The sequence below is a fragment of the Trichosurus vulpecula genome, chromosome 9 (genome assembly GCF_011100635.1).
Source record: "Trichosurus vulpecula isolate mTriVul1 chromosome 9, mTriVul1.pri, whole genome shotgun sequence".
NCBI lineage: Eukaryota > Metazoa > Chordata > Mammalia > Diprotodontia > Phalangeridae > Trichosurus > Trichosurus vulpecula.
This window is the reverse complement of record NC_050581.1, coordinates 150,105,849-150,132,618: the sequence shown is the minus strand read 5'-3', so window position 1 is coordinate 150,132,618 and position 26,770 is coordinate 150,105,849. Positions and strand designations below refer to the sequence as shown.

General features: G+C 42.7%; 1 protein-coding gene across 5 annotated transcripts in view; it reads right to left on the bottom strand.

The window, feature by feature from the left end:
* Positions 1 to 420: 420 nt before the first annotated feature.
* TMCC1 (transmembrane and coiled-coil domain family 1) overlaps positions 421 to 26,770 on the bottom strand; it is a 291,947-nt gene continuing 265,597 nt past the window's right edge. For 3 of the 5 annotated variants that reach the window (XM_036739243.1, XM_036739247.1, XM_036739246.1), the window contains 3 exons: positions 21,476 to 22,416; positions 6,762 to 6,897; positions 421 to 4,669 (listed from right to left, as the gene is read on the bottom strand). In XM_036739243.1, the coding sequence (XP_036595138.1) occupies positions 4,355 to 4,669; positions 6,762 to 6,897; positions 21,476 to 22,416 (1,392 nt within the window). In that variant the 3' untranslated portion in view covers positions 421 to 4,354. Of the gene's footprint in view, positions 4,670 to 6,761; positions 6,898 to 21,475; positions 22,417 to 24,951; positions 25,150 to 26,110; positions 26,143 to 26,770 lie in introns of those variants that run through there. The other 2 variants (XM_036739248.1, XM_036739244.1) reach the window with 2 other exon arrangements.

Below are 26,770 nucleotides of genomic sequence, written 5' to 3'. Positions count from 1 at the left end.
CTTTCCACCTTGGAGTTTCCAAAGTGAGTCCTCATGCTTCCTATTACTTACCAGGTTGGGGATTTTCTCTGGGACAAATAAAAACAGGAAAGTTAAATGGTAACTATCAGTTGGACAGAGCTTATCATCAGTGAAAACCCACATCATTTCTTCTTCCAAAGGGTCAAAAAGAGAAGGGTAACACATCTTCCTGAAATTTCTGATAGCTATAATGATGTCAGCTAATCTGATATTAGTTCTACAAATTCAGGGAGATAACAAACAGTGTCCTGATACGGCACAGCTGGAAGAGACTGACTTGTTAAAAAAAGACCAATACATAGTTTTCACTTACCAACTTTTTACTAGCGTCTCCTTTTCAGTGATCTTTGACAGTTGAAAGTACAACCAAAACGAGCCAGACAAATTGGAGTCAGACCATCAAGTTAATAGTTGAGGTCTTTATTTAAATTTTTATATACAGTAAAAGTGCTGCCAAGAAACCTGCAGCAATCAGACAAAACATAAATGTAAATCTCTCTCAACAATTAGCAGCTTAAGATCTAGCAACTACAGTGTTATGTTCACAAGTGTCATTTCTGAACTTTTCAACCCATGCAAGTGAGTTTTTATTCTTTTACAATTTGAAAAAACACACTTACAGCCTAGTCAATCAATGCCTATTACGGTACCACCCGGCATACACAACACACAGACACATTTTTAACTCCCTAGAGCCACATTCAGAAATCCCAGTTCCATTAGGGAGAAGGGGCAACCACAGCTCTACCGACCTCGGCTTGTTTCATCACGACAATGTTTGATTTGGTTATTTAATGCATATTTTTTTCCAAACTGGGAGGCAGCTCCTTTTAGGACCCAGTGCAACAACAAACAGAATTCAGCATTTCATCAAATTGTACCCTACAGACACACAAGACGGGCAAGAAAACCAAAACACAGAGAGGACAACCTTGATGGAACTGTGTTCGACATAAATGAGAAGACGCATCCAAATTGTCTTCTTGAACTTCTGATTGTCTCTCAATTTGGGGTATGGGGTGAGAAGGAAGGCACCCTAATCCCCCAAAATGGAGGTGTGGCTTATCTGACCTCACCCTTTTGGAGGTTATGGATTGCTAGAAGGTGCTGAACACACACCAACTTAGGTCCGATCAGAAAGAATTTTCTTCGATTTAACACAAGCAATGCGAAATGTCAGGAATCATTCTACAACCTGAACGCTGTCACCCTCTCCAGACAGAGAACCCCTCCCCCACTACTCAGTACATCCAGATCAACACAACCATACATTTGCCTCCGCAGTCACACACATTCCAGGGTAGGCACCGACTCATACAAGTCATCTAGGAATGTTCTTCCTTCAAAGAGAATGAACATAGCCTTTACAAGGAAAGTAGCTAGAGTCAAGTTTCCAACAATATAACAATTGTTAAACCATTAGGATGAGGTGACAGAAGAGATTCCAATGAAGGGGAAAATCTGGGAACAGCCAGAAGAAAAAGCAGTGGGGTTAGGAAAGGGGGAAAAGTGATGACAGGTGTGTAGGTATACAAATACTGACAACATCTGGGAAGGGAAAAAGGATCAGCTGGCAAGGAGGACATCATTTTCTTAACTACAACGACCTTCTTTTCTGTTGGAAAGAGAAAGGTGGAGAACCATCTAACCCTGCCTGGCCTGGGGCTCTGGGTTTAATGACCAATGGTTTTGGTAAGGGCCAAGTTCAGAGTGGAGAAGAGGATAGAGAACAGAGCGCACGGCCTTCCTGTGCAGAACACTGACCTGAGGTGAATGGGTAGGAACCCTCGGGGACTCAGAGGCCCCTCCCAAGAGTGTCCAGTGTGCGCTACAGTTAATAGTTTCCACACAACTTAAAGAGACGTTCTGGCTTAGAGTGTCAAAGAGATTGGGCTTAAGAAAGACAATGTTTGTAGCGTGTGTTTGTATCTTAGAGGTCTCTTCCCTGTTTTTACAAAACCTATTAAAATGGATCATGGAGAAATGTGCAACAGTGGAGGAAACTATTTCAGCTACATAAGGGCATTACATTCTACGGCACTCCAGTTTTTTTGTTTTTTTTTTCTTTAGCAATAATTATGTTTTTAGGCAGAACAAGGCTTCCAAGTATTCAGACTTCATCTGTAATGCAGTGGAAAACAGGAATGATTTCATTTCAGTATAAACTTGGATGGGATACATCTCCTTCTTCTCTTTCTTAAAAAAAATGAATCATTGCAGCTTCTCCTAGTTTGGGGGAAGGGAGAGGGAGGAACAAGTTAATGAGGGCCACAGAAGTGGCTGGCAAACTGCCAGTTGGGGAGAGGCAGGGGAAGGGCAGGAGTACCTGAGTTTTGTGATTATAGAGGTGATACGCTGAATCTCTTGGAAGAGGCACACAGGGGTTAACAGGGCTGGGAGGACTAGCTGGTCAAAGCTAAGCAAGGCTGGGGCAGCCACGGGAACCATACACCCTGCCTTCCTAGCAGAAGGGGTAATGCTAATCTTGCTCGGGAATAATTTCTTGCGATGAAGAAGATAAGGAAAGCCTGGCTTCCTACTCTCCTTGGTGCACAGCATTCTATCATTTGGTTGTACAGAATTGGAGCCAGGAGAACAGCAGGTACAGTTCAATACTGGGAATGGTGCAGAAACTCTGTGCCCTTTGTGGAAAGTCAGAAGCATGCATTCCAACAGGATGAGGGTGTTAGTTACAGAAAAGAGAGGGGCTGGCTCAACATCTCTCCACACTATGGAATTCATATTCAAAGGAAAAAAAACAACCCAAACTGTAGAACCCAGATTGAGAATATTTCTGTTAAGAAAGCCAGTGTGGGACCACAGGTCACTGACAAAAATTCACACACATGCCTTAGGAACAACCTTCATCACCTGACATATTTTCTTGTTCTCATTCAAGGGAACCATCTTCAGTTGCCGTAGTGAGGCAGTCAGAATAAAGCTTTGAAAAGAAGGCTCCCAGGACCACAGAGCCGATGAGAGGACAAATGATTTTCCTACTGTCAGCTGGAAAGGACAACTTTGGCTTCAGTTACTGGGGACGCTTTGTTTTATAAATAAAAAAAAATAAAAAATGATTTAGGGCTGACTCTATTTCTTGACAAAGTCTCCTTTAGGCTTTCCTAAAGAATGCCCCAGTCCAGTTTAGGAAATGAAGTAAATTTTAAGGGAAAAAATCCCCACTCCTATAAGGCTGGTTTGAGACTCACAGAGCCACCATCACTCCCCAACCAAACCAAGTCCATTGAGGGGGGAAAAGAAAAAGATGGTATTTTTAAGATATTGCAACTCTAAGCACGAGGCAACAGAGGGCGGCATTTGCAAGGTCTCACTTTCCTCAAATTATTTAGAGACAAGACAGAGCACATTTAATTATCCACACATTTCTTCATTTAAAAACATCACTTCTTTATTTCAAGAAAAAAAAACACCCTCCCAGCCCCTTCCAAAAAAAACCCAATAATTATAATAATAATAATAATAATAACAATAATAAAAAATCCTATTAGAAACCATAAGGAAGCACTGAGAGTTTGAGTATTACATTCTTCAAGTATGCTGTTCGGATTTTTTTATTTTTTAAATCTGTGACTATACACATATAAAAAAAAACCTTAAAAGTGCGGCCAAGGGCTTTTGCTTAAGATTAAGTATTTAGAGGGCTACTTCAAAATACTGTAGTAGGACTGTGCAGTAATCCTGTAGGGCATGACACTTTGTATCCTTGCCAAAGGGTAAGAGGGCCCAGATATAAAAATGACCAGACTTCCAGATTAGCATGACTGGCTGACTTGAGTGTGGAAGCTGTTGGGCAGATCCATGTGTTCTTCCATGTGTTTTCCGCAGCTAAGGAAAATCCACCCTGAATCCGTGAATTCAGACATGGAATGTGCTAGGATTTCACAGTAAAGGTTAGCCTGGGGAAGTAGGGGTCTGGGATGCTCCCAGACAAGGCAGGTTGCTAGGCCTAACTGGTTTAATTGACTCATCTTTCTAATGGGTTTTAGTGCAGTAGTTCAAGCCAGAATTTAGAATGCCCATCACTGTGCTCCAGATTGTGTTGGTTCATGTTAAAGGATCTTTTTAAGATTTGCATCCCAGGAGAACCATGCTACATAAAAATGATCCAGGATTTTTGCCCAAAAAACTTCTTGGATAAAATCTAAAAAATACTATTGCAATCGCGTCTCTCAGAGAAAAAACGTTATTCTAAATGTAAACAGATTCACTCGACTCTTTCTTGTTGTTTAAAACTTCAGAGTAGTTAAGTTGCTGTCTAAATCTCTGCTGCATGCACGCGCCAGGGGTTTGGGGAGCAGCTGCCTCTGTGTCATCATCTTGGGGATGAAAAGAACCGTTCCACATAGCCAAAGATGGCGTCCCAGTGCTTCCAGAGAAAGGCAATGAAAACCACAAGGAATAAAGTGCTGAACGTCCTGCTGCGTGTCTTCATGAGAGGGACCACACAGTTGGCCACCGTGGAGACGAAGACCAGGAGAACGGCCATCACGGCCAGGAGGATGTTGATGAGCTTGCCCAGGAGGTTCCGTGCAGTAGCATTCTCCAGCCCTTCCAACTGCACCACCTGCTGCTGCTGCTGTTGCAATTCCATCTTGGAGATCCGGGTCTGGCAAGCCTCCAGCGCTTCCTGTGGGCCAAAACAGGGAACAGGTCAGTCTTCTAAGTGCACCTAGTACTGACATTCCATGCACATTATGAGAGATCGCATCATATTCAAAACAGGCTAGCTAGAGTATGGGAGATCTCTCAGGAAACCAAGTAACTCACTGGCCACTCCAGAAGTTGTTCAAAGACTGCTGCCCTGCATCGCATTCTGCTAGCTCAGAAACACCTCTCTGGAAGGTAGGAGAAAGCACTGCAAAACCCACGGGCAGGCTCGCAGTGGACACACTCTTCCAGTTTTGACATTTACCCTTCAAAGCAAGGCTTGTTCCTTTTAATTCAACCAAGTTACTGACATGCAGCCTTATCCCCACAGGACACAGGGACAAGCATGAGAGGCATCTCTGATTCTGCTGACTTTACAACTTCTTGATTTCCCCCTTTCTATGATCTCTGAAGGCAAAATGAATATTTCCAATTGCTTTGTGGGACTGTACCAAACACTAAATGGAAAATCTAATGTCTCTGCTAATGAGTTTATTTTAATTCCACCTTATAGTTTAAGGGCATAGATTTCTCCTGACTGCTTGTGGCAGAGGACCTCAGCCCAGGTTTCACCTTAGAATTTCAAATACGATACCTGTACAGTTTCACCTGGGCACATCACTCCCAGCCTTCTGGGGGCTTAGGTAAAGTCCCTGGCAGCTTTATTTGATGGAGTGAATAATGAGGTTGGGGATAATCTCTGATTTTCTTGCATTTCTACAAGCTTAAGAGTCTGGCCAGGTGGGGGCACAGGCTGAAAACGGATCCTTCCAAGAAAAACAGTAACATTCCAGAGAGCCTAGAAAAATATAGCAGCTGGGAGAAATGCTTGGGGTCAGTGGTTCTAATCTCAAATAGACATATATCTCTGTGGGCCACATACTGACTTAGTCTACCAGAAATTAACATCTCTACTGTACTGTATGTGTATAGTATTTTTTTACAGGACAGTTATTTTTCACCACTTCTCAACAACATTCTAATGTGGTTCTGGCTGCACTGGGAGGTCTGTGGGCTGTGAGCAGGCCACCAGCAAGGTAGTTCCCCAACTCCTTTGGGCAGCTGTAGGAAGAGTTCTCTCGGAAGCTTCTATTCCCAGGCCCTGGGGTCATGCTGTGGACAGAGCACTGGACCTGGAACCATGAAGACCTGGATTCAAATTCAGGTCCATCCATGTACTAGCGGAGTGACCCTGGCAAGTCACTTCACATCTATCTGCCTCGGTTTCCTCATCTGTTAAATCAGGATGATAACAGAACCTACCTCCCGGCATCCCTGTGAGGATCAATACTTGTGAGATAATATTGTAAAGCACTCTGTCAGCCTTCAAGAGCAGCAGCAGCAGCAGCAGTACCAGTGGCAGGTTATTTCAAGATTTTTTTGCATCTACAAGCTTGTTCCCACTCAGGAACACTTTTTTGGGTAAGAAAGAGCGAACGGTATTTATCCCTGGCAGGGATGACCTCTAGTTTTCCTCTCTTTCCTACCTGTCCTCACCCAGAGGCGCCTGGCAAACGTTTTTGAAAAAGGTATTTGTTTGCCAGGTTAAGGCAGCTGGCTACCTTTTGATCATGTTCAATGGTCTCAGCTCATCATGGAAAATGCCAACCATGCCAGATTCCTGATTTGTTAAAAGAGGAAATAGTCAAGTATGTTTGGCTGGAGAGAACATACAGTGTTATCCCTTTTTCTGGGACTCCCCAATCTTCCGAAAGAAACAAGCTTTTCAGTAAATGATGAAATGAGATTTTCCTCCAGCAAGAACGGGCCCCCAATCTACATGAAAGTGCTCCCCATCCCACACGGCTACTTGTACCCTTCCTGTTCTGGCTTGTATGTAAGCACCTTGAACTGACTCTGTGTTCACTCTCCATCTGCTTCCACACGTACCTAGGGTCTCTCTCGACAGATGCTCCTTGAGGCTAGTGAGTGTTTTTCTTTTGTTTTTGTGATCCTAATGCCTGACTGGCCAAGACTTGGGAGTTAGGAGATTTCTAGCCAACTCAGTCCAAGTTTAAGTGGCCACAGGTCTGAGCAGCTTCTCAAACCTGTCACCAAGCCCTGATACAAACCTGGATGTCCCGAGCCCTCTCATAGGACTGATAGGCGATTTTCTCCTCCATGCTGGCCAATTCCTGCTTTAAGTTCAAGATCTCATTCTGATGGAGTTCAGTTAGGTCATTTAGCTGCTCCTCTAATCGCTCACATCTAAAAAGTGGCAGGGAGAAGCCGGAAAATATTATAAATTAGAATTTTTTGTTATTTTCAAATTGCCTTCACAGTATATTTGTTAATTCTCACAGTCAATGGGAAATGACAAGCAAGAGCTTTCCAAACAAAAATTCTTACCAATTAACAAATTTATCTTGTTTCTAGCACCATTTATTTACAATTATCTGTAACCAAAGTATCCCTATGATCTAGGTAAGTAGGGTGCAACACATTTCCCAACTGAGGAAGAAGCTCATTAGTGGATTCTCTTACAGCCTCAGAGCTCCCAATCACAAAGTCCTACAGTGGGTCCAGCTGGAATGGGCCCAGGTAATATGCTGGCTAATAACTACCAGCATTTGCTTCCCTCCTTAAGTCACAAGGACCTGGATGGAGAATGATGGATTTTTCCAAGAAGAGAGAATTGCAGCTGTTATTTTGTAGCTGAAATCCTCTGATAGAGAGATAAACAATTGGGTCTGGATAACTCTGGTAAGTATAGCCCCAATCTACAGGAAACATCAGGGAGGAAACTGAGAAGAAGTCATAAACCTGGGGGTTTGGGCAAATTCTGTGGAGCAAAGAAGCTGGCAACAGGCCCACCATGTCCTGAAGTACAGTGTGCCCAGAGCACACTCAAGTGAACCTTCCTATAAAGGCCATCATTTTTGGAACATTTTCTCCCAACAGAACCACCCAAGCTATGGAACAGTGCATTCTTTGCTGCCAAAAAGCCAAAGGCACAGGGCTGCTTGTGCTCAGCACTGCCCAGTCACAAGGTCTTGGTGCCAGCAGCTGCCACGGCCCAGCATTTTTACACAGCCTACACACCATCGCATTTATGTATGGAAAAGAAGTAGAAAAGACATCAGTAAATTACATTTTAAGAGCACACACAAGACTGCTTCTATCTTGATTTGTGTCAAGTGCCTGGTTCCTTATAAAAGACCTGACTCCATTCCCTTCCCCCTGCCCCACTCCCTCCTGAGGATCTGTGTGTGTGGAAAGTGAAGAACGGAAAGCCCAGAGAAGGGAAGCGGCGGCCCAGGGCTGTCAGGGAAAGAGCAGCAGAGCCAAGGCCAGAGCACTTGCTCTGCTATTTGATAACGGTAAAATCGACTTCTGGTCTGAATGACCTGCTACTATCTAAAGAGCAGAGAACCCAGGCACTGAAGGTGGGACTCACAGCACCAATGCCTTGGGCTCCTTCTAGATAGCTGTGTGTCCCCTCTAAGTTGCTGTTTCCCCCCTTCCATTAACTAAAGGTTTCTTACATTTGGGTCTGTGAAATTGTATTTTTAACATGTTCACAACTACTTTAATTGGTATCCTTTGCAATCCTATGCATTTTTATTTTTTGCATTTGAAACAATAATTCTGAGAAGGGGTACATAGGCTTAGCCAGAATGACAAAATGACAAAAGAGGTCTGGGCACAAAAATGGTTAAGAACCTGTTGAGATCTTTAACATTATTCGTGAACAAATTCCTCAACTGTATTCTCTGAATACTGCTCCTACTAATTTCAAGGATAATTTTAAGTAACACAGGCTTCAAACTCAACTTTGTTCTAAATACACAAGCATTTAGAATAATTAATTTTAGTCATTTTAGGTTCGTTATTTAAAAATGCCAACATGAATCTATTTTTCAAAGCGTAATATGCTTCAGCTCAAACTGAAAACTTAATGTCTTACTTGGGTGTTTTAGCAGGGGAGATGGTTAAGTTACATTTAGGTTGGAAGGACTCCTTTTAACTTTACAAAATTGAAAGCAAAACCCATACCATGTCTCAAGAATTAATGCATGATGTGTTTGTAGTCAGTGAACACAGAATACATTGCACACTAACCTTGGAGAAACCTCAGCCCAGGTATAACTTCCCCTCTCCACTGAAAAGACAAACCCACAGTTCTTTGTAGTTAGCTTCCCCATGAATAAGAAGCTACATAACTTCATAGGCTTGAAATTCCTCACCTGATGCATCACCTTCAGGGGAAGGGCTAAAATATCTGGGACCAGCTCAGTGAGCCAATAGTTTCCCCTAATTAAGTATCTGTAACCGGAATAGCTGAGGTAACTGTAGCACAGTGTAGGAGAAACAGGAAAAACTAGAGCTTCCAGTCAAAAACAAAAACAAAAAAAGTCCATTTCCCCTATACCTCAGGACAAAGGACTGAAAAACAAACAAGTGATTGTGATCAGAGTACATTATTTCACAAACACTGCATCAGAACACTGGTGTATTTTAAATTAATCTTGAGTTGCTCAACTCCCTTGTGCCAAGTGTTGACCACAAAAAGACAATACTGGACAGTAAATAGTAACAGACCTAATGAAGACCTGAGGCTTCTGGTCAAGATGGCTGCCTGGACCATGGTAGGCAGTCCAGCTTCCATATATACACTATAACCAAAAAAAACCAAAACAAAACAAAACCAAAACAACCCTCCCAAAACCCAAAACACCCTAAAAAAATAGCACCAGGCCAAATAACGATCAAAAAATCCAGTAAGAAACTACAATGACTTCTTCCACCCCAAAACTAGACAAAGAATTATTCAGAAATCCATAGCAAATAGGAAAGTGTGCCTGATTGAAAAATCCAGCATCAATGCAGGCAAACAAGATGGAAGCCTATCAGCATGAGCTGAGATAGGTGGGGAGGAGATACCTCTTGCCCCTAAATCTCTGTACACAGAAGCAGCAAGAGCAGAGGGCTCCTATAAGAAGGCTCCAGGGTAATTGGAAACCCACAGTGTGGACCTTGGAAGCAAGGGGGAATAGCAGCACTCAATTCCAAATATCCCCTAGTCCTAGGTCCCTAACACTCTGAAGGACCTTGATAATACATTGCTCTGAACCTCAAAGATCCAGGAGGGCATAAAACCTACTAGCACTCTTAGCAAAAACATACCCTGAGAGGTGGAAGTGAGAGCAGGAACCCAAGGGCCTCAGGTTGAGTCCAAGCAGGGTCAAATACCCCACTGGGGGGAAGAGCCTAGAACTGGTACAAAGCTCCAGTGCAGTGCCCTAGAGCTGGAGAGATGAGTAAACAGAAGAAGGTCCTAACCACTCCGAAGAATCCAGAAATTGTAAAAAATCCAACACAAGAGAGCATCACTCCATAATATGTGTAAGTAGAGACCCAAAGGAAAAAATGGATTTTCCATAAGGGGTATACGAATATCTAGAAGAAGTGAAATGAAAAAAAAAATGAAATAAAAGCTCTCTATGAAAGACCTGAAAAGAGAAAAAATAACTTAGAACAAAAAGTGGTAAATCTTACCCAAGTAATGAAAGCCCTGAGAACTAGAACAGATCAGAGAGAAACAAATGACTCCATGAGATAATAAGAAATACTAGAGCAAAATAAAAAGACTGGCAGAAAAGAGGAAAAAAAATGGAAAAGGAATCTGCTTTCAAAAACACCTGATTTGGAAAACAGGTCAAGGATAATTTAAGATTCACTGGACTCTCTGGATATCAGAATTTTTTAAAAAAAAGCCTAGGCATTCTATTTCATGAAATTGTAAGTGAAAACCAGTCAGATTATTAAAATCAGGGGGCAATAAGAAGATCGAAAGAATCCACTGGTGACTTCCTGAAAGGAATCCCAAAGGAAAAGTCCTAGAAAGCTCACAGCCAAAACACAGAGCTTCCCTTTCAAAAGAAATACTGCAAACAGAAAGAAAGCATTCAAGGAACAAGGAACCACAGTCAGGATCACATAAGACTAGGAAGCTTCTACTACAAGTAACTGGAGAGACTTGGAATAAAATATAAACTTGGAATACAATATTCTAAAAGGCAAAAGATGTAAGATTAATAGGGGGAGAAGAAACAGTTTTTTCTGAGTCTTAATGTCTTCAAGGAGCAATGAGGGTGCTAAATATGAAAAACAGACAACCCACGAGGGTCTTAAAGGGTTTTAAGAAATGTAAGAAAAGAGAAGTAAAAGGAATGCACTAGGAGGAAGGAGGAAGAAAGGGTAGTGGTGGAAATGACTTTTCTTATAACTGAGGTGAATGAGAAAGAGGTATATATACAGAGAAAGCTGAGGGAGAACATTGGATGGAATTCTCTCTAATCTGTACTGAACACATACATATTTAAACAAACACCAAGGGTTTGATCTATAAATAAAAACAAGTGGTAATAAGTGTGTGGGTGGATGGGGGAGAAGATGATATTGGGGGGGGGGTACCTGCAAGCAAAACAAACTTCCTGATCCTGAATGTGAGATTAAACGGAAAAAAAAGATCTAGAGACTCAGGGGGGATCCATTAATTGGAGAATGGATGAACAAATTATGATATATAGCAGTTATGGAACATTACACTATAAGAAACTATGAAAGAAAGGATTTCAGAGAATCTTGCGAACTATGAGCTTATACAGAGTGAAGTGAAAAGGACTGGGACCATAATCTGTACAATGATAAAAACGCTCTTTAGAAAAATAACTTTGAAAAACTTGATGAACTCTGATCAAAGAAATGACTAATCATGGCTCCAGAGGGCCTATGATGAAGCATGTTACCCATTTCCAGACAGAGAACTGATGGACTCAAGGTGCACAATGAGATATACATCTTTGGACAAAGCCACTGGGTGTATATGTTTTGGTTGACTGTGCTTATTTTTTTAAAATTTGTTCTGCTTTTAACTGGGACAGAAGACAATAGCAATAAGTGATATCAAGCAAAAGGGAAAAGGGCCTGTTAAAACATTTTTAAAAATGCACAGAAGAGAAAAGAAGGAAATTTTGGAAGGAAGCACAGACAAGCAGGGCAGTTTTGATAGTAAAATGTTGAAATTATCATATGCTTTTTAAAAAAAGTAAGTGGTGTAGAATAGGGATTCACGGTTTCATGCACAATCTTTTTGTCTTCATCTTTGTATATGGAAAAACTCTATTTTTGGTGGTGGTGGTGGTGGTGGGTTAAGTTCGAAATTTTTTTAAATGTAAAAAAGATTCAGAGGGGTTAAACTGGAATCTTTTCTCTACCACTTGAATAACTTTATGCAAGTCATCACTCTTCTGGGCTTCAAGGTCTTCACATATGGAATGAAGGGGGTGGACTAGATAATCTCCATTAGTCATTTTGGCTCTAACTTTATAATCTTATCGGCATAACCTTGGTCAAGTCACTAAACTGGACTTAATTTTCCTAATCTGTAAAATGAGGTCATTCTCAAACTTTTGGTCTCAGTACCCCGCTTTACAATCTTAAAATTAGTGAGGCCCTCATTAGACTCTTAAAGATTATTAAGGACCCCAAAGTGCTCTTTGTTTATGTAGATACATTTATGAATATTTACTGTATTAGAAATTAAAACTGAGAAAATGATAAAATAATTATTAACTCATCTAAATATAATAGGATACTAATATGTCAATATAAATAATATTTTATCAAAAATAACTATTTTCCAAAACAGATTCCAGATTCTCTGATCTGCTTCTGCATTCCAGTCTCTACCGGACATGGAGTTGGAAAAGGGAGGAGTGTGGTTCAAGAATAACACTTTGAAAGAAAACTTACAAAGAAGCAAAGAAAAGATGGACAGCTCTCAATACAATGCACGGCATCTATTATATAGGTTTTCTTGAAGTGGAAATTTATTGCTATGTATTTTGAATCCTCTCTTACGTTCTGCTGTGTGCATGACATGGTTTTTCCTCTTTTCTTATTTTGTTTACATTTTAATATTTAAGTTGATAGTATGTTTTTCTTTTCTTACTGTGTATTTAAGTTTTAGTAATAAAAAAAATTTTTAAAAAAGAATAACACTTTGAGAACTGCTGGGCTGGATGGGCTAAGCGCCCTCAAGTAATTCTGAATTCTGTGATCCTAGAGGGGAAGGGTAGAGGGTTATAGTAATTACTATTCATGATGGAGACATAAGAGAAGATAGCATGTTTCTATATAAATGTGGGTGGTGAAGGGTGAGAGCTGTGAATGAAAAGATACCTAGACTAGGCAGAAATTCTTCTCCTCGCTCTCCTTACGAGCCCAGAGAGCAGGGGAAGGAGGGCAGATTAATTCTGAAAAACCCAGAGGGCAAGCAATGCAAGAATGTGGGGTAAAAAGATGATAGGCACCAAAATCAGCAGAGAGGACTTGGAATGTTCAGGCTCTATGGCAGGCAATTCGAATGCCCTAAAGCCCCACAGGGAGAAGTGATATTCTTAGCATACCTGAAACCTAGAGCTCACCCTGCTGACTTGGACCAAGGTGATGCAAAGAGCCAGTGTCCTTTAATGGTAGAAAATAAAAGGGCTCAGCTATAACTGTTTTTTTTTCCTGGAGCCTGCACCCTTCACCAAGCACACCTAAGTGTATTTTGCAACCTGAATTTGCCTTCCTAATTTTCACTTTCTAAAGCTATGTACAGAGGCCTAACAGCTGGTGCAAGAAGCTAAAACAACCAATCTAAGCCTAACTGTGGTTCTCTTATGATTTCCCTATTGGGATATAAAATTCCTCTTAACAACTGAATTGTTTAGGGAGGATCCTATCGGTCTGTTTCTAATAGAAAGTGTGAGGCCAGCACCGTATTATCTCACTGCAGCTGGTGACTGCTCACCTCTGACTTCTCCGAGGGGTCCGGCAATTCTAAACCTCTCTTGGTTGTACGTGAACATTCTTCGAACAAAGACGCACCAGTGATTTCTATGTTCAGTAGCACTGGGGGGCTTTTTGGTTGCTCTACCATAAGTAGTCTCGAAATGTTATCTGTCAGATCCTTTAGGGAAGAAAATTATGGACAGAACCAGACACACTCCCCATCAACTTTCTTGGGCTCTCCTCTACTCTCAACACATCCTATCAAGTGGCAGATTCTTCCTGAGGGACTGGTTTATGTAGCTTTGGTCATGAATCTCTGCACATCTACACATGAAAAGTAAAGAAGGGACACACTGGAAAGAGCCTGGGCTAGAAGACACCAGATCTAGGTCCAGCTCCACAACTAACTAACCACGGTTGGGATTATGGGCAAGTCACTGCCCCTGCCTGGCCCTCTGTAGCTTTCTGGTGTGAGAAATGAAGGAATTTGGAGTACAGGGCCTCTACGGTCCTTTCTTGATCTAAAGTCCTAGTTGATAAATTGATAAATAATGTTTGTAAGTCTAGTTGGAAGGGAAGAATCTTGTGGCAGCAACAAATTCTACTCTATGCCACATGCTACACTAGGTGCTGGGGATGAGCAGCAGAGTCCATTGACAGAGGAGATACTGTCCCTCCTCTGCACAGCTCTCTTCAATATAAGCTCCCTTTCCTTCAATAAAAAGAGTCAGTCCTAGATTCCTTTCACTGATGAAGACTGAAAACAAACTGTACCATGATCCTATATACACACTTGGCTCATGAGGGCAGTGCTCAGCCAGAGCTTGGTGTAACTCGTCTAACACAGAGCAAGGGCAGCCTCTGAGGGCTTAAGAAATACCACTGAAGGGTCATGTTTCATGGAGGGACCCCTGGAAGCCTTCTTTGACTTTTCTCTGGCCAGCCTAGACAGAGCTGAATGCAAATACTTTGCTTCCTTCCATGTAAGTCATCTGCAAATGACAACAAATCCAGAGGGATGTGAAAATGGAGCAGTAATAACCACTGTGACAAGGGGTCAGGGGCATGCTGGGGAGAGGAAGCCTCGCACTCTGCTTCCTGACCAAGAACCCACAAAGGTCACTCACTCAGGGGCTTGTTTTTAATCTAAGCACAGACTTTTCACATTACATTGAGAAAAATAAGGCATCTACTTAGGAAGATGGACCCAGTGCCTTCTGACCTTCATCACAGGCTGCACAAACTTTGTTCCCTAGAGGACAGGAGTTTAGTGATATTTGGCCCATATGGCCACAGCAGAGAAATCAAATGTGAGAAAAGAGAGGTTTGGAGGCTAATATAGATGTTCTAAAATCCATGCACTTCAAAAAAAGACTGACTTTCATTAATCAAGTATTTAGGAAGCGCCAATTATTGTTCTGGGCACTGGGGACACAAACACAAAGAAGTAGACAAGTCTTATCCTTAAGGAGCTTCCATTCTACTGGGGGAAATGTAGAAGGAAACTGAGGCTGAGGGATTAAATGACTTAGAGCTACAGAGCTATTAGCGTCTGAGGGAGCATTTGAACTCAGGTCTTCCAGAGTCCAGGACCAATTGCTGCCTGGAGGGGAGAAGGGGGTGCTCATCCTCGCTTGAGAGGGTGAGGGTAGGGAGAGGGGGGAGAAGCTGGCAGAGAGAAGGGAACGGTAAGAAGACGGCCTTGCTGGCGAAGGCCAGCTGAAGGTGGAGAATCTAATCATCTGTGATGTCCCCGAACACCACGCCTGGTGACTTCCCCCACTTCTGTTCAGCAGCGCCTGAGCAGGAGCAGAGGAGGGGGCGGGGGTAGAGCAGCTCAGGGCCAAGGTTCTGCAAGGGATGATGGGTGACTGGAGGAAGGTGGAGGGATTCCAGAGCAGAGAGCAAGGTGATAGCTTGCTGGCACAATGGACAGAAAGCCACACTGGGAGCAGGGAAGATGTGAGTTCAAATGCTGCCTCTCTGGCCACCAACTAGCCATGTGACCCTGGCAAGTCATCTGAAAAATCAGAGTGACAACAGCATCTGGCTCACAGGGTTGTGACAGGAATCAAAGAAAAGAGCGCATGTGAAGCCGTCTGCAAACCTGAAACCGCTGTACAAGGCCGAGGCTGGAGAGGGAGAGAAGGGAGGCCAGACCCGAGAAAGCCCTGAGGCCTGCAGAGAATGGGGCTCGCTGCTGAGGTGGGATGGGAGGAAGTGAAAATCAGATGGAGGAGTGTTAGAGTTCTTGAGAAAAGAGAGGACGCTCACGGGTAACGGGGCAGGGGCCGAGGAGACTGAGCGAATGGGGGATCAGGGACTGGACAAGAGCTGGGACGGAGAGGAAGGCCAGGAACGGAAGGCAGAATCTGAGGGAGTTGGGAGAATGACCTGAGGGCCGGTACATAATCCCTATCATGACATGGAGAGAGTGAACTTCAAACAAGGAAAGGTTGTTGCTGAGTAACTGCGGCCAAAGGATAATTCAGAAGTAAAAGCTGGGAGCAAGGACAACCGGGATCCTCCTCCAGGTTTAGGTGTGGGCTGGTGCTGGTGAAGTGAGAAAGTCTCCCAACAGCTTTCTGTGTTCTCCCCATACAGAACCTATATATTTTTACTTCAGATGCAAGTCCAATAAGCTGGGTCACCTCTTGTGCTCAGCCCACAACAGACAAACAACAGACTGAAATTCTTACCAGCAGGCCCACTGAAAGCAGTGGAAAAATGAAAACAAACACAAAACCTTCCAGCAAGAGTGGACACAAAACTCAAAAGGCACAGTACACTGGGTTTATCTAGCATGTGGACAAATAGCTCTTCCCACCTCAATGGACTTTGAAGGCATACATCCTCTTCTTAAAAGGTCAAATGATGTTCATTATACGCTTAAAAAGCAGGAAAAATGTGTTTTAGAAAGATTGGCATCACAACTGGTTAAAATCTAACTGATTCAATAGTTATCTGGAAAATTCATTTATTGGGAATACTTTATTCTCCAAGGATGCTGGATGAGCTATTGTTAGCCACTTTTAACAGTGCCTTCTATAAAATGGTTGAATAAATGAATGCTGTTCATGTGTGGTAATAGGAACAGGATCTAAGTTCCATTGGTCTTTAAAGGGGTTTATGGATAGAAAAGTACAGCAGAAATAACTTCTGCAACTGCTTTTCTTCAGAAAAAAATTTGCCTCAGGATTTAAAAAAAAAGGAAATACAAGTCTAGAGCTGATACGGGATAAGAAAATAAGCCAGTAGAGGTTACTTTTGTCCTATTGTTTTTAAACTAAAGTATTTCCTATCAGTTTAATCGATTTAAATATCCTCTTTGACCCTGGTGATCAGTCTGTAAAATTGACCATTTTGCCTATAGTGAGAAAAAAAATGTCACGAAATAAATGGGCTTGGACTCCTCCGTTCTAATGAGGAGATAATGGGGGTGGTTAAGGGAAGAGGGGTGGAGATTCTCTGCTCTGTCTCTTCTCTTTCATACTGATACAAAGTGGGCCTTGGAAGCAATTTTTATTCCTTAGCTCTCTTTTTTATTCCAGGCCCAAATTGGACCTGAAGGCATGTCAAGCCAAAACCTGGTGGATGGAAGCAGAAAAGGAAGTCATGATGACAAAGACAGCCAGCATGGCTTCATGGAGAACCAATCAAGGCATAAAAACTAATTTTTCTGACAGAGTTACTAGAATAATAGATCATGTGAGTGCTACAGATTTAATTTATCTCTATTTTAAGACATCATTTTACACAGTCTCTCATTTGTGGAAAAAGATGGCGAGAAGTGGGCTCTGTGAGTGGACTAAGGTGGATCAGGAAGAAGCTGAATGGCTCATGCAAAGAGTACCAATGAGCGGCTTCCTCTGACACTGGAAGGAGGTCTCTAGTGGAGTCCCCCAGAGACTTGTCTTGCATTCTGTGTTTGTGAGTGACTTGTTCATCAGATTTGCAGAGGACACCAAGCCTGCAGGGAGAGCTCAACGAGTGACACCGATGGGTCACGTAGGATGAAATTCAATAGCGATGAATGTAAAAGTTTTACACTTAGGTTCAAAGGGAAAAAATGTTTCCAGCACAAGCTGAGAGAGGCCTGGCTTGAAAGCAGTTCATCTGAAAAACACAGGAGGCTTTAGTGGACTCACACTAAAAATGAATCACTGGTGTCATATGTTTGTGTTTGAGTCTACACTGAAAGAGGCCAAGGGCAAAGGGCTAAGGAGGGGATACTCTTCTGGCCGTGTGTTGCTCTGGGCACATCATATGTGGAATATCATTTTCAGTGCCAGGGGCTGCATTTTATAAAGGACACTGATAAGTTGGAAAAAATCCAGAGGCAGGCAACCAGGACTGAGGAAGGGCTCTGAGCAACCATGTCACAGGGGTCCGTGCAAAGGAAATAGAGATGTTTAGCTTGGAGAAATAGAAATGTTAGCTTGACAATTTGCAATTTGGGTAAGTAGGGTCCATAACAGAGATCTATCTTCATGCATATGAATGGCTGTGTAGGGAGAAGGGATTGATTACATTTGCTTTGTTTGACTCCTGGGGCAGAACAAAGAGCAGGAGGTTGCAAGTGGGCAAATTTACAGTTGATATGAGGTATATGTTCTTAATGACCTGAGTGATCCCAGAATGAAATGAACTGCTTTGGGAGGCAGTGGCTTCCTTCTCCAGGCTAAATTACCATGTATTGGGCATGTTGTAGAATTGCTCAGCGAGGAGCCTCTGAGGTCCACTGCAGCTCCAAGAGTGTGTGATTCTATGACTTTGCATGCTTTGCTCCTTTTTCAAAATGGGCCCCCCAAAATCAGTCATTTTTTGAGCAGTTCTACAAACTTATGCTCCCTTTTGCAGAGGGGCTGGTTTTCGTGTAGGAGCAAAGGGCTTTGTGTTTTATTTTAAAAACATTGGAACTTACTGTACTGCAATCCAGCAGAGTGCTGCTGAACCTGCCCCTCCAGGAGTATCTAACCTTCTAGACACAAAATGGTAACAGATTTGCTTTTAAGTCTTCCTCTTTCGTGACCCCTTCTAGAACATTTATGAACTTGTCCATAGAAGAGGCTTCAGAAGGAGGACAGCAAAAGAGAGAGGCACAACTGTGCAAGTGGTTACAAAACGCACCCCACCACGCCTCGGTGAAAGAGAGATTCCTGAAGGAATAGTGGGGTTCAGCTGGGGAGAACACCACCACCCCAATGATGTCTCTGCTCTCTTGGAGCAGATGTGTTTTGTTATCTAACCTCTATTGGCCCATCGTTGCTGCAGGAAGGCAGCCATTTCATTCCTTCCTAAGCAATTCCCTGGCCTCCTCTTACCTTCTTTCATCAACCCCCACTCCAAGCTGGGGACTTCACCTCATGTTTATGGAGACAATAAAGACCATTTACTGGGAGCTCACCCTTGTCAAAACACACTCGTATCAATCTTTACTCTCTCTATTTTTCCCCTAGTCTCTGACCATGTGGTGCTACTTCTCTTACCAAGACCAAAACTTCTATAGGTACCCTGATCCTCTCCCTTCCACCTTCTCCGAGAGACTGCCCCTTCTCTTCCTCGCTTTCTTTCTTCCCTTTACTCCCTCCCTGCCTCCTCTTCAGCCTTTCCTTATTTACAGGTTCCTTTCTCTACTGCCTACAAACAAACATTTCCAAGTCTCTCCTATTCTTTTAAAAAACAAATCTTTTACTAGCCCCTATCATCGCCTCAAGCCACCATTCTCCATCTCTCCTATTTCACGACCAAACTCCTGGGAAAAAGTGACTACGCTGACTGCTACCACCATCTCCTCTCTCTTACTCCTTAACTCTTTGCAATCTGACTTGTAGCCTCATCTCTCAACAAAAGTGCTCTCTCCAAAGTTACCGAGGATCTCTCAATCATCAGCCTTCTTGACCCTTCCGCACCTCTCCCCTGGCCCTCCTACCTGTCTGACTGCTGGAAGCTGGTCATGAACAACGTCACAGTGTGGGTGCACCTCCAAGTCTCTGTCTTGAGCACTCTTTTCTTCTCGCTTTACACAATCTCACCAGGTGATCTCATCAGCTTACTCATCACCTCCAGGCAAGTGACTCACACATTTGTATATCCATCCACAGTCTCCCTCAAACCCTCATCCCCTATCACCAACTGCCTACTGGACATTTCAGGCCAGAAGGCCCCGACATCTCAAACTCAGCATATCCACAAGAGAACCCATGACTTTTCCCCTAAACCTCAACTCTCCTGAGCATCCCTCTAGCTTCTCATCACCCAAGGTCGCAGTGGCAGCATGCTCTCCTCACTCTCCTTTACTTCACATATCCAATCAGCTGTCAACTCCTGCCCCTTTCATGTCTACCACAAACGCCGTAGCCTTCTCTCTACACACAAAGCCACCACCCTACTTTAGGCCCTCATCATCTCCCATCTGGCCTCCTAATTAGTGTCCTGGCCACGACTGCCAGACGAGGCTCCTTCAGCGCATATCTGATCCGCTCAATGAACTTCCCTACTGTCTCCAGGGTTCACCACTTGGTCCTAACCCACTTTTCCAGCCTTATTATGTTATTCCCCTTCCCATGCATGCTATTCAGTTTCCCTCTTTACTTCTGCCTCAGAGAATCCCTTACTTCCTACAAGATTTAGCTTATGTCCCACATTCTACACAACGCCCTTCCTTAGCCCTAAGATTCCTCCAAATTGTTAGTGCCCTAAACTATTTAATATTAATTTGTATTTATTTTCTTCATATACAGACACTCCCTGCCCCCCGACATGTTGCCTCTTTGAAAAGAATATAAGCTCCCTGAGAGCAAGGGAGGGAGTGTATCTACAGCACATTGCCTGCCTGTTTATTGATTAAGCACACAGTAGGTGCTTAATAAATGCTTGTTCACTAATGGATATTTAAATGTTGGTCACTGTAGAAACCATAAACAGAAAGAAAGTTTCAACAATGTAAGGAGTTCTGTGTTTTAATTTCACCATTTGAAAACTGCAGCTTGAAGATTAATTTCTTCGCAGGAAGAAAAGGTTCTTTACTTTTTTTTTTTTAGTTCTCTGAGGTAGTCAGATGAACAGAACACAGCTAGAATTTCAGAACTGGAAAGGACCTTAAACATCTCCTAGTCTAACCCTTTCATTTTACAGATCAGGAAAATGAGGTACTGAGTGGTTAAGTGCCTACCCTAAGGTTATAAAGGAAGTCAGCAGTACGGCCAAAACCAGAACCAGGTCCTGTTCTCCCAAACTGCCATGACCTCTTGACCCCTGTAGCATCTTCCACTCCATCCCGCTGCTTCTGCAGGACCTTGTTCTGCCCTGCATGGGAGACTGTCTCTTTTAGGGCAGCTATTAGAAGTCCCAGCCTGAGGACCAACACACCACAAGGATGTTTCTCTTATAGGGAAAAGAAAACAGAAGGAGGAGGACAACATACGGAGAACAGCTAAGAAATGAACAACGTGAAATATCAAAAGGACTCTCGCTTCCACCTTTCACACAGCTATGCCTAAAAGAACCAGGTCCCCTGAGAAACCTTAACTGCTATTGAACTACTTCCTGCTACATCCACTCCCATCCCAAAGTCCTGCCAATATTTAATAAGGGTAGCAGACATGTTTATCAGGACTCATTTCCTGCATGGATTCTTTTCTCAGCCAGTTCTTTAGTACCCTACTCCAGGACTAAACACTAGCAGGATTGGATTATGTTTCAGTTAGCTTTGATTTCTTTAGTTGACTATGATGTAGCAGAGATCTACACTGGCCATGACTAGGTCTGTCCTTTAGTGATGTGACTGCTAATGAAAGCAGACTCAGAGCAGAAGACCAGAGCCCACATGGGCTCCCCTTCCTGACTGTCCACAGGTGACCCAGGAAAAGCAGCTTAACTGCCCTACATCCATTGGGTATCTATCAAAGGGAAGAAGTGCCACCTAGCTCCTCTTCACCTGACTTTCTAAGGAGCCCACCAAGCACACAACATAAATACAAGACTGTCCAACAGAACTTACCTGTATCGCTCCTCCTGTAAGGCTTGCATTATTAAGGAATAGTCCCTCTGATAATGTTCCTTGAGGTTTTCAAAGGATTCCTCTAGCCTGGCCTGAGTCTCTCGGATTTCCTGGATCTCATGAAGTATTGCATCAAACCCTGAGCTCTGCATCTCCAGAGTGTTTGTTTTGGAGCTTGATGCTCCCACAGGGCCTCCCCCAGTGGTACTGTTGGCTCCCACCGAGCCCGAGGTAGCACTGGAACAGTCCTCCTCACTACCATACTTTGGACTCGACTGAAAGTTGGCAATCACTCCCAGAGACTTCCCCCCAGGCCCATCCTCTATCTGCCCTTCCTCTAATGAGTCTTTTAGATTAGAGATGTTGTCTGCACTGCCAAACTTGTTCCGAATTAAGGAGGCGATCTCTCGAGGTTTTGAGACGACAGCTCCTGCAGCTGAATGGGTGGCCTGGGAGAAACTGGAAAGTCCACCTTTGACACTGTCCACTACCCCCTCGCTGAAGCCAGTCACTTTTGCCCCTACATCCTTCAGCCCCTGGTGCATATCCCTGAAGACATCCTTGGGCTGCCGGGGGATCCCATTCTGCTCGACCTCCCGGAGCTTCCGATGATAGTGTTCTAGCTTCTTCTGCAGCTGCAGGATAGTTTGGGCTGATTTCTGGTTCTTCTTCTCAAATACCTGCTTAATGCGGGCAGTCTGCTGTTTGTCTGCGTTGTTGGCAAGCTTCAAGTACTCTGCGACGTTGTCGTCTCGGGCTGTCTGCTCGATTTTGATCTGCTCTGTGAGTTTTAGGATCTTCTGCTGCAGGTGGGTGATAGCTGCTTTGGTGCGCTGTGGGTCTGGTGTCCCATCCACGGAGTCAGTGTTGATGCTGCCGTCAGTGCTAGAGGTCACCGCGCTGGAAGTCTGAGCGAGGCTGCTTACTTCCAAACGATCGATCTAGTATCAAAGGAAGAGAGGTGGACGTTAAAAGGATGCTGAAAATAATGGCTTTCATTAGGAATGGGGCCCTTGTCTCTGGAAAGGCACCTACACATCTGATTTCTGTTAAATGCCTCCCTTTCTCCCTTATCGGTTCTCCCTACAGGTGTACTTTCTATTAATTGAATCATGCAGATTAAAAACAAGCAATTTTACGCTAAAGATAAATTTAGCAGCAATTTTTTTCTTTGTAAAAAATTCACAGAAACATCCTTTAAATAGCAGGTTTCAATGGTGCAGTTATATGTGATTTGAATTATAAAAATTGTCACAGACAGTTTTTTAAAGTTACACAACCACTGTGTAAAGCAAAGCCTACCTCCATCATGATATCCCATTCTATAAAAATAATTTAGTGTGAAAAGATCAGCAGTTTATGGATACACAGTCACCTTAAAACAGTGATACAGTTCACAGACTAGATAAAGTGAACTTTCATTATACCCATGTGTTTTTACTCAAATAAACTCAAAACAAATAGTTTTGCTCTGCAAAATCATAAACAAAAGCCGGATATGATTTAGTTTTCCCTTCCTGATAGATTTAGATAAGCATAAGTAGATGAAAAGACATCTTTAAAAGTTGAGAAGAGATGAAAATAATTTGTAGGAATCCATTTAAAGCAGGCCTATTTTATGAGATTTTATTTTAAAAAGTCTTTTAAAAACGAGCTACCAAAAAAACAATGTTAAAAATGCATTTTCCCCTAACCCATAAGAATCTGTAGCAAATTCTGGCATGATAACAAACACAGAGTAATAATAAGCTACAAGTAGGTGACTGAAAATGGCAATACCCTGATGAGAAATGGTCATGAGGGAGCTAAAATCTGAAAAAGTCACATCAGCACTGTGCTCAAAGCTAGGTCAAGTCTTACAGTGTGAACACATTTTTCTCTTCTATGAGTAACCACATGTGGAAATTGTAGAGAAATTGTAGAAAGGAGAGTCAATTTAAGCTCAAGAAAGTTAAATTATCCCCTCAAGGTTGAGTCCAAATAGGGGAGAGCACAGAGCCTATTTAGGAGAAAAACATCCATATTGATGCCTACTGTGTAGGGTGGTAATGAATGAGACAGGAATAGGAGCCAAAGAGTTGTAGAAACTGTTCCCTATTAAGAAATTAATAATAAAATAACTACTAGGACACTCCAATAAATAATTTCCAAAGGGGATGTAAAATTAAAAACTGACTACTTCCATCATGAACTTCTCCTTAGCTCCTAAGGGAAAGAATCTACTCTCCTTCACCCTCCCTCCCCCTACGTGTGTGTGTGTGTGTGTGTGTGTGTGTGTGTGTGTGTGTGTGTATAAGATCTCCTACTTTTTGATATTTAAAGGAAGAAATCTGAAGTACTTCGCAGCCATTGGAATATATTAAACTTGAAACAGTCACACCACATGCAACTTAGTTTAGTATTTCCTTAGATGTGCACATATCCTTTTGTCCTGAATTTGCCTTTTTTTGAGTGCAGGGGTAGGAGTTCAAGCTTAAGTTCTCAAGAGCATGTTGGAGTTAATAGATTACCATTAGTAGAAATAAATGCAATTAAAATACATATATTTTAATATCTGAAGGCAACAACTAAAGGATCTAGAGATTTTGATATTACTTTGAACATTATCCTCAATTTTGCTAAATTTGCAGGGTCAGTAGGTTTTAGTTTCACTTCTTTGGGCCCTGTACATCTTCTGTGGGAGTTCTTGTAAACTGGGAAATGACTAAATGCTGGGCTGTAGCAGGAGGGAAGAAGAAGAGAAGCCAGTGTTCTGGATACTAGAGTTGCCTGGAATCACAAAGTAGTTTGGGATGTGATTCTTCATGAATTCCTGCATGGCTCCTTTGAGTTGATCTTATTCAGGACTCTAGGTTCCATATGGAAGCTGGTATTTTAAATGTTTCTATCTCTTGGGAAAAGGAATCCACAAAAGTCATGAAAAGTTCAGTGGGAGCCTAAAAGGGTTTGCCATTTTTCTGAATGGCAAAAAGAAGTCAATGGCTGATATACTACTGTAATTCCTCCAATGTACTAGATGCCCTTCTTATCTTAGACTCTCAATATTTAAATGATCTAATATAATGAGCACCTCTAAAATACACACACACACACACACACACACACACATATATATATATATATATGTCAAATGAGCAACAGGAAAAAGAATCAAAGTTTCTTAGACCCCTAATTCTCTTTCTGAGATTTGGGAATAGTACTTTTGTGTTCAATCCATCTGGTGACTTCCCAAAGAGTTAATCAGAAGTGGATGAAAAATTTGATAGCTCCTCAGGGAAGAGAAGCATACTTTATAAAGATACACATGGATCACACTTGTGGGTAAAAATGTAAGTGCTATAGACAAACAAGCTTTGTTTATATTGCCTCGTTAAAAAAAAATCTCTGTACAAGGGACCTTCAGCCCCCTTTCCCAAGAGTGCATTTAGGATCAGACACAGAAAGACGTCCCCATGAGAATGTTCTTTCTGTCCTACCTGGGCTTTCCTGAGCCACAGCAACTTCTGCCAGTGCATGGTGCCCTCCACTCCCATCTGTTAACATGTCTACAACAATCCAGCTGACAGCGGCTCTCCTCGGACTTCATTCTTTAAATATAACTAACCCATTATTTTGTCAGGGAAGTAGTTTTAAAATACCTGAAACCATGAATCACCCCATAACTCAGTAACTCCTCCCCAGTAACAGGCTGTCACTAACTTTAAAAGACTTTGGGATTGGGGGAGTGGAAGGAAAGAAACAAGATGACATCATCTGAGTCAGGAACAGAGTCCTTAAAGGGAAAGTCTAGAATTTTTTTTAAAGACCTAAACTACTTTAGGTAACAATACTGAATGAAGTAATGGAAAGGTCAAACTCCTCTCATTAACAGTGCATTTTTGATTTCTATTTCTAATGGGCTAAAGCTACAGCATTATTTAATTGTAAATATTCACAGACTGTTATCTTCCTAAGTCTTCTGTAGGCATAACCTAGTGAGTGACCTGCCCAGATTCCAACCCTGTAACATTTAAAACAGCGCCAGATGAGGCAAAGTGTGGGGAACAAGCACAATGGTGGTAATAACAATAACAATAATAATAATAATAATAATAATAATAATAATAATAATACAGCAATAACGAGGACGACGATACCACTGCTGGTTTGCAAAGGCCAAAGTACTTCAGAAACACGTTTGATGTTCACTGAATACCCATCAGGGCTGCACGATATCCAGACTATCCTCGTGTCTCTAATTCCTTCCTCACCCACTGCAGCCAGGGATGAAGTAAAGAATGAGTGGCTGGCAGTCTAATGTGTTAGTGAAGACTTTCTGGCCAAGCCGAGAGCACCCTCCTAAGGCGTCTCCGCGCCCCCCCCCCCCCCGCCCCATGTTCAGTAGCTCTGGGGGAGTTGGACTGGCTATCCTCGTTTCCAAAGAGGTTAAGCTGATCTAGATAAATTCTCGAGGAATCTGAATTCTGTTTACTGAGCTCAGTTGGGCATCTTCAACCCAAACAAGATGCAGGGCCAACTAGACAACGACTGGGCTCCTAAAGGGGAAGTGATGTTGATGGCAGCAGAAGGGCTGAGCGCTGAACCTGAGAGCTGGATAACTCACCAGAAAGAGCTCGAGCTCTTAGCACCACTCACCATGTGATCTTCGGAAAGTCACCTAACCTGTGTGGGCCTCGGCTTCCTCATGAGGAAAGATCAAGAAGCCAGATGAGAGGGCCTTTGGGGCCTTCCACTCTTCCATCTACGGTCCTAGGGACCGTTTTTCAGGGACCTCTTTGTCGTGCAGTTGTTTTTCAGTTGTGCCCAATTCTCTGTGATCTCATTTGGGGTTTTCTTGGTAAAGAATAATGGCATGGTTTGCCATTTCCTTCTCTAGTTTACTTTACAGATGAGGACCTGAGGCCAACAGGATAAAAGGACTTGCCCAGGATCACACAGCTAGTAAGTGTCTGAGGCTGCACCTGGCGCTCTATCTACCGTGCCACCTAAGCTGAGGCCGAGTCACATAGGGACACTCCCCATGAGAACAGTCTGGAGTAAGGCAAAGGTTTGGAACTCGACCAGATCAGGCTTTAGGAATAGGGTAAATTCTAAGCCTGTTTAACTTGTTGAATTTGGCTTCCTGTCAAGTCACACTGGGAAGGGGTGATCTTGTGAAATAGAGAAAGAAACCTGGCCCCAGGCACATGGGGGTCAGAGGAGCAGGGCTCTTAGTTCTTCCTAATAGGTCTTACCAAATGTGAATTTATGATTCTGACTGTACAACATATTTACTTTCAACACAATGTAACAGTG